Genomic DNA, 12,046 nt, shown 5'->3' with positions numbered 1-12,046 from the left:
CCACGGGCAGCCCCTTCCTGATGCTCTGAGTCAGGTCCTGCCGTGGGTCCCGCCCAAGTGCAAAGATTTCTTATTCACTCTCCCACCCCCACTCCTTCCCTTTCTAAAAAAGCACTTTGAGAGCAGGAGGCTGTGTTTAATTTTGTGCCAACGTGAAGCTGTGGCTGAAGGGAGCAGGGCTCTGGGGCTGGGTCACTTTGGTAACACTTCCCACATGACTTTATCAATGGGTGGGCCACAAAAACTTATCCTGTGTTTTTTTACACCCCACCCCCAAACCACCCAACCTGCTCAAGTGTTAGTTTTTCAAAGCCCAAGAAGTTTCAAAGGCCCGAACCCAACACAGGGGCCTTTCTTCACGCTTTGATTTTCTGCCCGTTAAGTGTTTGTCAGTGAGTTCGTATTACGCCTCCTCTGCAGCCTACATATCCCAAGAGGTCCCTGGAGGTATAGGAAGTTAATTGATCCTTGATTAAAAGAAGGAGAAGTGCTTTGAATTGGGGTCTAGAATCACCAGATGGTATGTATACACACACACACACACACACACACACACACACACACACACACTTCTTATTTCTACTTTGCAAAAAGCTTGTAATGTACCTTTCATTATAGATAAATCTAAATTCCAGGATATTGGCATCAGAGTGTTGGTTAAATTAGATACTGAGCACAGATGTGTATGTGGTGAATATTCAGTGAGTAATCGCCCATGCTGTTGCCTTGACTGTTCCATATAAAGCATCTTTTTCTTCAAAGGCCATGAAATTTGCTGAGCTTTAACTAATTTATCAATATACCTCGGGGCTTCCTTCTCTGTTTCAAGTGACTCGCTTACTTTAGAAAGCACTCGAAAGTCCGAGTGTCTCTGGTAAGTCACTTTAATCCCTTTGAACCTTCGGGTGACTGAATGTGTTCATTTTTATGACTGTTTCTCCCATTAGCCTTTGGGCCACTTGAAGGTTGGGACTTAAATTCCCTCAGCACAGTGACCCAGTCAGTGCCGAGAACAATAATGGGTATCCAGATTGTCCAGATGGCAGCCCTTCATGTGGGGTTCCTCAGCACAGTTCGGGCACAAAACAGTTATTTAGTAAATGTTAGCTACTCTTGCTGTTGTCTGTGTTGACTCTCTCTTTCTTCCTTTCGTTGTCTACTTGTGTGTCTCTTCCAGCTCTGGAGCCAAATCTAAAATCGTGTTCTCGTAATGGCCATCGGTTGTGATGACTGCCTTGTTGAAGTCCCTAAACTACTTTGAGTTTCTTGAGCGTACTTAGTCCCTGGACCCCAGAAACCTCCTACTCACATAAGGGTTCCCTCAAGCCTCCCATCCTCTGTGGGCTATCTTTAGTGTCCCTGGTGGAGAAGTCTTATGGGCCCTCCCTGTAATCTATACATACGTCAGTCTGCCCATTTAGAAATATTTTAGTGCGCTTGTTTTTGTAACTTTCTTAAAATACCATAGGCCTCTTGAGGGCGGGTGCTGTGATGCATTCACCTCTAGGTTCCTAGTCATTAGCACTGGGAATTTTTTGGAAATGAACTGATCAAGAGCTATAGTAGTTGGGTATAAAGATGGTGCCAGTGTTGGAAATGGAGATCCTGCTTTGGAAAAGAACAGCCTCTTCTCTGGGTCCTGGAGAGGCAAGGAAGGCATGGTGCTGTGTCTCTTGAGGACCAGCTACCCCGTTGGAGAAAATGCCTATGCTTTTCCCATCAACTGAAGGGAATCCGAGGTTACTCTCTCCTGGAGTGAAGTCAAGACTTGACTGGCATCACCCCCGATCATACCACACATTTTTAGAGGAAACAGAAAAAGCCATTGGGTCTTCTGAATGCTCTCTCCATGCCTTTCAAGAAAATAAACAGAACACATTCAGATCCAACTTCTTGACTGTTTGTGGGCACTGTCCACATGATCAGAACCGGAAGCTCCCCGAGCTTTAGGCAAGGGAGGACAGATGAGAAAGGATTTGGATTGCTCCCAGGTTAAGAGAGGGCAAAGGAACGGAATAAACAGATTTTCTTTACTAACTTTCTCTGTGGGATTGTTCCCCCCACCCCCTCTTGGTCCTTTTAACATTTATTGAGTGTCTGTGGTGCGTGCCAGACCCCAAGCTGACATGACCCAGTGCTGTTGCCTGGTTTCCTCCAACTAAAACCCCTTCCTGCACTGATTTTATTCCATGACGTCTTGCCGTACTAGATTGCAAGCTCCCTGAGGGCAGGGCTCGTGCCGTCTTTGTACCTCGTGTACACAGTGAAGATTGAATCAATATTTGTCGACTAAATGAATGGGTTAGTGTAGTAGTAGATGGCGTCATCCCAGCAATCCCAAAGCTAGACTGCACTCTTCCCATTGCAGAGATGAGAAGAGCGTTTTGGAGATGTGAAATAACTTGCTCAAGTAGCTGGGAGCAGAGTTGAGGTCATTAACCCAGTTCTGTCTAACTCCACAGCTCTTTTATATGTGTTTTATTGTCCTTAGAAACATATGTTTTACAGGCCTATCATGTGAACACCATTAAAAATAGAAGCTGGGGCCTAAGAGCCCAGCCTGAATGTAAGGCACTCGAGGTCTGTTCCCTTCCTGAGTTTATTAGCAACGCTTTGGCTCCCAGGCACCACAGAGGCTGCGGCCGGGCTCAGACGTGGAGCTCAAGGTTTTTATCACGATGTGTGGAGCTTTAAAAGCGGACTATTAATATCATAGTGCTGGCTTCTTGACTACTTTTCGTAGCCAACTTGGCCACATTTCAAAATGTTTAGGCAGTGGAATGAAGATGGTTTGGGCCCGTAGGATATTTTTTTCTCTCCCAGCGCCCCACCCCCCAAAGATCAGCTGACTGTTCTTGCCCCTTCCTCGCCACAGCATTCCCTCCCTGCCTCACCTCTCCCGCTTCACTCTTTTGCAGAGACACGGTCTCAAGAGCTAATGGTTATTGCCTTCCAGGGTCCCTCTGTGTTTACTTTGAGAAGGTCAGGCACAATGCTGTGGTATGTTGCTGTTTCTTTCTTTTCAAAGCACTAGTATGAATTTGATAAAGTAAATTGTTGTTCTAGCAGGAAGCAGTTAGGGGTCACAAAATAAATAGCCATAGAATTCAAATAAATCCAAAGAATAAAACCAAATAAATCCATGTGTGTATGCACAGTGATACATAAATACACTTTTTAGAAAGTGAGCATTTTTATCGCTGCTGGTCTGGACCAAAGTAATTGAAAAATTGTGGAGTTCGTGGTACATTTTTTTTTAAGAGGCAGTCTGGGGCTTCGAGCAACGTGACGTGAATTCAATTCTTTTTGAAAAACACGAAAGTGGAATTTTATCTTTTCAACCACCGCTTATCTTGGGATTTTTCGGCTAATGAAATTCACAGTCGGACGAAACCAATTTGCAAAGTTAAATCAGGGATTCAGGCATTTGGGGGTAGACTAAGAGACCCTGAAGGAGCTAAATATTCTCTCGTAGTCACTGTTCTCTTCACTTGAAGATGAACGGCACATGCTTAACCGATGGTGTAAAATGACCTCTTCAGGTTGTTGGGAGATCCAATACAGAAATGAATGAATGCCTTACACATTGTGGATGGCTCTTACATCAGTGGTGGCTGTTAACAGGATGTTTTTCTTGGTCTTCCCTAGTCCTAACATTTACTGGCTCACCTTTTACTTAGGGGAGTGGTATTGCAGCTTGGCATTGAACTTGGGTGGTAGGGGAAGGTCTTCCAGTCTGAGAGAAGAGTAGGAACTGAGGCAAGAGTCGCCGTGTCCTGTTTTCTTGGAGGCTGTGTCACGGGGGCCACAGACCATGAGTCAGGAGAAGGGAGGTCCAGGTCGCGGGGCACTCCAGAGGTCACACTTTATCTCGTGCGGTGCAACGGAGAGCCGCGGAAGAAACTTAAGCAAGGCAGTGACGTGCTCGTGGTCAGGAAGTGAACCGGTAGATGTGTGTGAGAGGCGGTGAAGGTCAGGAGACCGATGCGGAGGCTGCTGCAGTGACCAGGCCAGAGATCTTGTAGGCCTTCGCTTTTTGCTTCAGAGTTGTGAGGAACTTTTCCTGGCAGGTGATAGAATCCATTCGCCATGACCTTTAAGAGAATGGCATCTGAGCCGAGCCACTGATAAACCAGCAGCAGCTGCGGGAGCAGCTTGGTGCTCCCAGATGCCCTTGGGCTCCGCTCCAGAGCTCCAGGCCTCAGGGCCCTCTGCTCAGCTCTACTTCGTCTTGGAAGGGACTCTTTAGTGGGAGAAAATGGTTGAAAAGGGCACCACTGAGCAGCTACTGTGTGCCAGGCGCTACGCTGGAAGTCGTGTGTGGCTGGTTCTCCTTTTGTCGTCCCTGCAACTCATGTGTGGGGAGACTGAGGCTCAGAAAGATGGAATGACAACCAGGGGTCACATTGGACCTGAGATCCAAATTCAGCTTATCTGACCCCGAGGCCTTCACGGCTCCAAGCAGCAGAGCCTTACGATGAGCCTCTCGAAGGGGGAATGGTGACGTCCGATGCACTTGGCGAACGACACATCATTAGACTTGGGGCCCTGTTGGCGATTGTCACTCGTTGGGCTTTAATGTCCGCAGGGTGTGGTCGCGCGGTGGGAAAGCTCCTCCCCGGCTCTTCCACTGCCTCCCACTGTGCCCTTGGACGAGACCAGAGAATAATGCGTTGCTCCTCCTGGGGGTGACCAGGAAGGAGAGGGCCTGCAGGTGCTGAACACTCTCTGTGGGCTGTACATAGCTGCAAATGCACGGAATTCCTGTCCCTGGCAATGGTGTTACCTGGGCTGGTCTTTGCTGCAAGTCATTCTCCGGCCTCCTTTTATTGATGTTTTCCCTTTCTCTCTCCTCTCCTTTTTTTAATTTTCCGGTGCCTATGATGGTTGCATCTGGACCAGCGGGCCTGCCCTTCCTCATCATTGAGACAAGCACCATCAAGCCTTACCACCGAGGGTTTTACTGCAATGACGAGAGCATCAAGTATCCTCTGAAAACCAGCGAGACCATAAATGATGCTGTGCTCTGCGCCGTGGGGATTGTCATCGCCATCCTCGCGGTAAGCGCCCGGGCTGCCATGCTCCACCTGTCCGACTTCCCCTGTGTAGAGTTTCAGGATATCTGAGCCAACGGAGGTTGGCCGCGCAAGCAGAATTTTATTCGGTTGATAATAGTGTGTATTTCATGCGGTTAATGCTGTTACCAAAAGCATATACTAAAAGTATCATCTGTATACACACATATATACTGAACGTCTTCTAAAAGTACGCTAAGCACCCCTCTACTCTACTTTGCGTGCGTTATCCTCACAGCCATCCAGTGAAGTCCAGATACCGTCCTTGTCTTTCTTCTACAAGGTAGGAGACTGAGGTCTGCAGAGTGAAAATAATTTGCCCACGCTCACTTGGAGCGGTAGAGTTGGAATTTGAACCCATCTGTCCCTTACCCCAGAGTCTGACCTCTGAGCCATGAAGGTGAGCCCCCGAGGAGGGGTATCACAGGCATGTTCTGCTGTCTTCACACTACGGCTGTGCCTTTGTAACAGTCATGCCACTGGTGTTCTCTGACATATTGTTTACTTCTCTCATCCAGGGGCTGGGGTGGCAAAGCGAAAATAAAATTGGGACTTGGCATCAAGAGACCGAAGTTCTAGACCTGGCACCCCGCTGACAAGCTGTACGTGCTTAAAACCAGGGATGACCCGCTTGCTGCATAGTGTTGTATTGAGGAGGAAAAGAGAGCATGAGCATTGAAATAACTTGGCAAACTCCTGAATTGCTGAGCGGGTTACTCAGGTGCAAGTGTAAAGTCTCGACTTACATACAGCTCATCCCTTAAAGGAAGAAGGCCTCGTTGGGAATGCACACATGTGCCACGGTCTTTGACAGAGTCCGGAATTACTTTGGAGCAATGTTAGCCTCGTGGAAATTGGGGCATGGCCTACTTGGGCTTTACTTGGGAGGTCACCACCTTTTGTTTTTAGATGTGTCCATTTGGGGTGTTTGGGAGAGTAATTGATGATAATCCACTCTCCTAATTTGTGAGTCATACATTTTCACAGATGTCCGTTCCACACCTCCAGTATTTTCTGTTCTTTGCCCTTGAACCCCAGCCATGTAGGCATAAGGGATAGGCATCATGTCCACCAAGATCATAAATTCTCCCTCTCAGATCCTTGAGTCATGTTTATATTAGCCAGAGCCTGGAAGCTTATCTTTGGCCTATATGAGAAGCTGAGAAGGAAGGAAGCTAGAGTTAAACACACTACATGTGAATTGAGTGCTAGTATTCCCATTATACGAATGGAAAATCAGAAGCTCAAAGGGGTTAAATGATACGTTCAAAGTCTACAGCAAGTAAAAATTGGGGCTCAAGCCTATCCCTGGCTTATTTCAAAGCCCTGCTTCCATTTTGCAGGCGTGATTTCAAATGCAGAGTGGCTGTTCTGTCCAAATTAATTGCTTAAGGGATCGGCATTTGTCTACTCATGCCTACTCTGGATCCGATGGAAGCTGCTGATGGTCCTGAGCCGCCATTTCATGAAGTTTTTCTTTTGACTTCCCCACTCTGGGGGTTGGTTGTAAACTTTGAGACCCCTCTTTGTTTTTTAATAACATCGTAAACCAGGCACACAATCAACAGTTTGAAATTGGGGAGGGGGGGGAGGGGGGCTGGTAGAATTCTTTCCAACCTTTAAAATAAAAACAGTCCATCGGGCAATGCTCGTAGTTTCTTAAAGGTGCACTGAGGATCTTTGTGTTCAGAAACTGAGAGATATAAAATCTAATTTTACTGTTTGTTCCAAATGGACAGTGTGAGGTTGAGTTCTGCAGGAAGAATGGCTTTTCCTGGAAGAGAAGTTTGTCGTAGAAGGCACATAATTGTGCAGTATCGTCTACTAAGGTTTGAACAGGTGTTTTTGACACTCGGGAGGATCAGTTAATTCAGTGCTTTTAGGAAGCTGACTGTAACCCAGGAGTGGTTAAGATAAGAATAGCACAGGGACAAAGTGTCACATGCCCTTTGCTCTTTCTGCATGCAATTGTTCTTGGCTTCGGCTTGCCTAGTGGGACTGCTCCCAGACCCAGCACGGGAGCGAGGCACTCTTCAGAGGCCGTGGCACCCCAGCTACGTGAATCAGGTGAATCACGACTCTGTCCAGCCCTCGTTTTCCTTACCTGTGTTCAGATTCACTCATGGGCCTTGCTATAAGGATCAGATGCCATCATTCGTGGGAACGGACTTTGTAGCAGATGGACATGGGGTGCCAAAGTGGCTTTTCTGAGGGCTGTGCTTCTCGTCTGTTCTTCCTTCCTCAAGCAAAACTCCTGGTCAGCAGCTCTTTCCCTGCTGTCGGTCAAGACCAGCCCCTTCTTCCTCTTGAAATGCTAGCATTTCTGAAAAAAAAATCTGCTTTTAGGAGTTTAGTTTGGCTTGCTCTTCTCCTCATGTCATGTTGGTGTTTTAATTAAAAGCTGCCCTGACCTCCCAGGTTTCCTTGAAACGGTCAGTCGTGCGCTGTGACCTTGGTTATAGGATGAGCAACAGCATTGCTTCCACATCCCATACAGTGTCAGCAAAATAGGTTTGGATAGTGCTTTCCTCTAGTTCTCCGTGCTCCTCCCAACCCCCCTCCGAAGCCCAAAACAAAACAGGCAAAACAGATAATAATTAGTGTCCTTCGTTAGGTGCCACTGTGTGCCACAGAAACCTACAAACTGTGTTCAAGCATTTCACCCGTGCGGAAACCCTGACAGCTAGATAACCTGCCTCCATTTAGTCTGAAGTTAAAGGCATGTGCTCCGGTGCCTCTCTGAACTCCCGCTGTGCAGTGTGTATGTAGCCAGTGAATTAACCCCGCTGAGCCTCAGTAGGCCCATCTGTTGAATGGAGATAATACATCTCCTTATTAAGGTTTTCAGAATTAAGTGAGGTGATGCATGTAAGGTAACTCAGTGCTTGGCGCCTGGGGCATCCTCGATAAATGTTAACTGTTTTCATTATAAATGACTAAACAGTCAAAAAGTGGTGGAGTGACTTTGCAAAGACCTCATGTCTAATAAAAATAGAATCAGGAAAGGAACGCCAGCCTTGGGACCCATCCTGCCGCTCCCGCTCTTTCCTTGTAGTTAATTCACTAAAACCCAGATCTCTTGACTCTTCCTCCCGTGCTCTTTGCAAAAGGACCTTTACCTCTGGATCCAGCTGGGGGCATGTGTGAGATGTGGGCTCATAACGAGGTCTGCTTACCCACTTCCCTGCCATTAAGTACTAGAGTACTCATGGAAATAAGCAGAGGCAGGACCTCAGAGGAAAAATGAGTAATTCACTTTAGTGCACCCGATTCTGGAAAAGCTATATACAGCTTAAATTAAACAACAACAACACGTTTCCCACTTTCCCATCATGACTGGTCACAGAGCCTGGCTGCCTCCATCCAGGATCTGCTTCTGATCAGAGGGCGTGAGTGACAGGGAGGGTGGGGGTGGGGAACCTGGTCTGGAAATCTAATCATCTTGATATTTGCTGCCCGGGCCTTCTCCTGCCGACCTCAGGTTTGTTTAAAACAACAAGAGAATCCTTGGCTGACTTGCATGCCCCTGCTCCAGTCTGAGTGTCCCCACAGCAAAGGAGAGGGGTGGCGGTGCCGTTTCAAATGCGACCGGGAGGTGCAAATCATCAGAAGTTATAGAGAAAGCAGACACCTTTCGATGGCAGGAGATGTGGAAAAATCTAGTCGCTTTGACTTCTTTTTCAGATGTATCTCAGATTCCGGAATTACAGCATAATAGGAATTCCTTCCCAATCCACAAAGCAGCGGTTCCTATCTCTGCCTTGTAAAGGTTTAATGACTCTAGCAGCAGAGAGATTAGGAGCAAAAACAGTGAAGTATCACCCCCTACCTAGCCTCCTCTCAGTTTGCCTTGTACTGCACTATGAAGAGTATCAGGGCGAAGATTTTAATATGGAAAAATGCTCAGTATTCTTTTTAAATCAGCGTGGGCTCAGGGCTTGCTTTGGTCAGGCCCTGAAAGTGGTTTATATAGATTCTTAGCATCTAGGACTTGATGTGTGAATGAGTCACGGGTGAATCCCCTTCTCCCTCTGGCCATATAAATTTGACTTTTCCTCTCAGATCCCATTGAATGGAACTTCTGTAATAATACTCCTAACTAGAGAAAGAGCTCAGACTTTGGCATCATCTGGTTTAGGTTTATGTCCTAACTTTTGTGCTGATTATTGATTGTCAGATCCCTTTGGAAAAGAACTATACCTTCCTTTCCTGTAAGATGGTGACAGTAGCTCCCCAACCCCCTAGGCTTTTCTGGAGGTCCAATCAAGTGACATTATGTGTGTCATTGGCGAGAGTCCTCCTTGTCATTTCTGTAGTGTCACATAGTTAACAGAGTGCCCATTATGTGCACATTCCCTTATTTGCACCTGGTGGTGATTCTGGGAGGTTGACTGTTACAGTTAAGGCCACTGGGGATCAAGGATATAAGTGACTTTCCCATAACTACTTAGTGGCAGGGCCAGACCAGGGGTCCTCTGATTCACAGGTAAGGCTTTTAAAATAATAATGATAATAATAATAATAATGGCACCATTGCTGCCTTATAAAGCCTGCCTGCCTGCCTGCCTGCCTTCCACATTCACTTGTCTAGCACCCCCGAAGTAGCAGGTGCTGGGGACCTGATGGTGAACCTGTTGCATCTCAAGCAGGCAAACAGCACCTTGAGTATTTCTGCCTGGTAATGTGATTTGTGTCTGGGTATTGTCTCCCCAGCTAGATGATAGGTCCCTGGAAGGCTGAGACCAGCCTTTTCTTCTTGCCCCTGGTATGTATTAAATAAACCCCAGTCAGACATCTCCCTCTCCAGGAAACATTCCTTGGCTGCCTCCTTCCCCACCTTCCAAAGTTCCCAGAGATCCCTGGGCTGGCCTCTGTCTTTGCAGTTACTGTGTGCAACTGTCCTGTCTTTTTCTCGGTGACCCCGTTAGCTGCAGCAGAGACAGGGAGCGGCCTGATCTGATTTTAAATTGGTAGTCTCTAGTGCAAGGCACAGACTGTGGTGCTCAATACGCGTTTGTAAAAATCACAAGCCATACGTTTTGGGCAGCAAATCAAAAACATTAGGCCAGGAGATGTCAGAGGACCTAGGCAGCCGGGCAAAGTATTCCATTTGCTTCCCTAAAATCTTAAATACGGTCCTCAACGCACGTGGGAACGGGCTGTGTAGCACACGCAGATGTCTTGCTGCAGAGACAAGAAGAAGAGCTTAATACCTCCAAGACTTGTTTATTCAGGATCGGGCTTCAGTGTGCCCACATCTGGACTTCATTACTTCCTCCCCACCCCTCCAACCCCTTTATCTGAGAGCACACTGCCAAGAAAACAAGGTTCCCCAAGATTGCCTCATTAAGGGTTAGTTGAGTTTTCAACTCTGCAAAAAGTGAAGTCGGGCTGGCCCAGCGGTGCCCCGGTAGGAGACCCGGTCCCCCAGTTTACAATCCACTAGGCCTGTGCAATTACCAGGACCACCCACAGAGAGTGGTCGCATGAATCCTTCCACTGTGTCGGTCCCTGATCAAATGGCACAGAGTTCTTCTGAGACCTTCTTATCCCTGAGGGGATGGTGGCAGGGGGCATCTATTTGCAATTTAACAAACACGGGCATCGGGATTAGGATTTAGTTTGTTCCCTTCCACACACACACACACACACACACACACACACACACACATGCAGTCCATGCTCTGGCACCAGTTTTTCCTCAGGCACATGTAGCTCTGAGGGGTTAATGACCACTTGGAAAATGTCTCCAGTGTGCAAGTGGCTTTTAATTTGTCCATTTAAAAAAATTTTTTTTGATGTTTATTAATTTTTGAGAGAGACACAGAATGCGAATGGGTTGGGGCAGAGAGAGAGGGAGGCACAGAATCTGAAGCAGGCTCCAGGCTCCGAGCTCTCAGCACAGCGCCCAATGTGGGGCTCAAAGTTGGAAACCGCGAGATCATGACCTGAGTTGAAGTCGGATGCTCAACCGACTGAGCCACCCAGGCGCCCCTCATTTGTCCATTTTAAATGGATAATGCTCTGGAGGCCGAGAAGTCCATTCTGTGAATCATTGTCTGTTTGGGATTGGGGCAGAGAATCAGGTAACATTTACAAGCTATCTGATGGACGGGAAACTAATGCCTTATCTTAAATCCTCTTCTTTAGTTAGATGAGGTAGGTATTATTATTTATTCTTATTTTTATTTTTTTACGTTTATTTATTTTTGAGAGAGAGAGCATGCCCGGGGTAGGAGCAGAGAGAGGTGGGGACAGAGGATCTAAAGTGGGCTCTGCGCTGACAGGAGAGAGCCCTACGCGGGGCTCGAACTCGCAAACTGTGAGACCGTCATCTGAGCCGAAGTCGGACGCTTAATCGGTTGAGCCACCTAGGTGCCCAGAGGTAGGTGTTATTTACCCTGTTTTACAAATGAAGGAGGGCACGGAGGCTCCCAAGGGAGAAGTGGCTAGTTTAAGGTTACTCTGTTCAGTGAATGAGGGAGCAGAAATGAGAACCCAGGTCTCTGTGGCTTCAGAGCCCAGTGCCTGAACTGACATTTATTCAAGGCCTGCTCTGCCAGGAGCTATGCCGAGTGCTCTTTATTTCAGTGAGCTGTAAAACCTTTTCGTTTCTGCGCTTGGGGAGCTCAGCGTATGGCGGAAGGCAAAACGTTGAGACCGCTAGGCAGACGGCCGCCTAAGATCCTCCCGTGGACGGTGTGCGATAGCATTTTAGGCAAAGTGGCTTTTGCAGAAGGTGTTAACCTGCTGGGAGGGTGGATGTTGGGTGAGTCCCCCGCTTAGAACAAGCAGGCTTTGTGGTAGACACCTCGCCCTAGGACCCAGATGCTACCCTAGGGGTTTATGGTCTAAAGGGGAAGCAGGGCAACTACAAGACTGACAATACTGTTCCCCGCGGGGAGACTGAGGAGTTGGTCAGAGAACAGGACGGGGGCCAGAGCGCCCCCGGTGGTGCTGGTGGTGCCCCC

At 47.6% G+C, this 12,046-nt stretch overlaps 1 protein-coding gene across 2 annotated transcripts in view; it reads left to right on the top strand.

The window, feature by feature from the left end:
* The window catches only part of PLPP3 (phospholipid phosphatase 3), an 85,679-nt gene that overhangs the window by 39,207 nt on the left and 34,426 nt on the right, over positions 1-12,046 (top strand). For both annotated transcript variants that reach the window (XM_042951729.1, XM_042951730.1), the window contains one exon: positions 4,903-5,060. In XM_042951729.1, coding sequence (XP_042807663.1) covers positions 4,903-5,060 — 158 coding nt within the window. The remainder of the gene's footprint in view (positions 1-4,902; positions 5,061-12,046) is intronic.

Source organism: Panthera leo, chromosome C1 (assembly GCF_018350215.1).
Source record: "Panthera leo isolate Ple1 chromosome C1, P.leo_Ple1_pat1.1, whole genome shotgun sequence".
In the NCBI taxonomy this organism is placed as follows: Eukaryota; Metazoa; Chordata; class Mammalia; order Carnivora; family Felidae; genus Panthera; species Panthera leo.
Note: the sequence above shows the minus strand (reverse complement) of the source record. Positions and strands in the feature narration are given on the sequence as shown.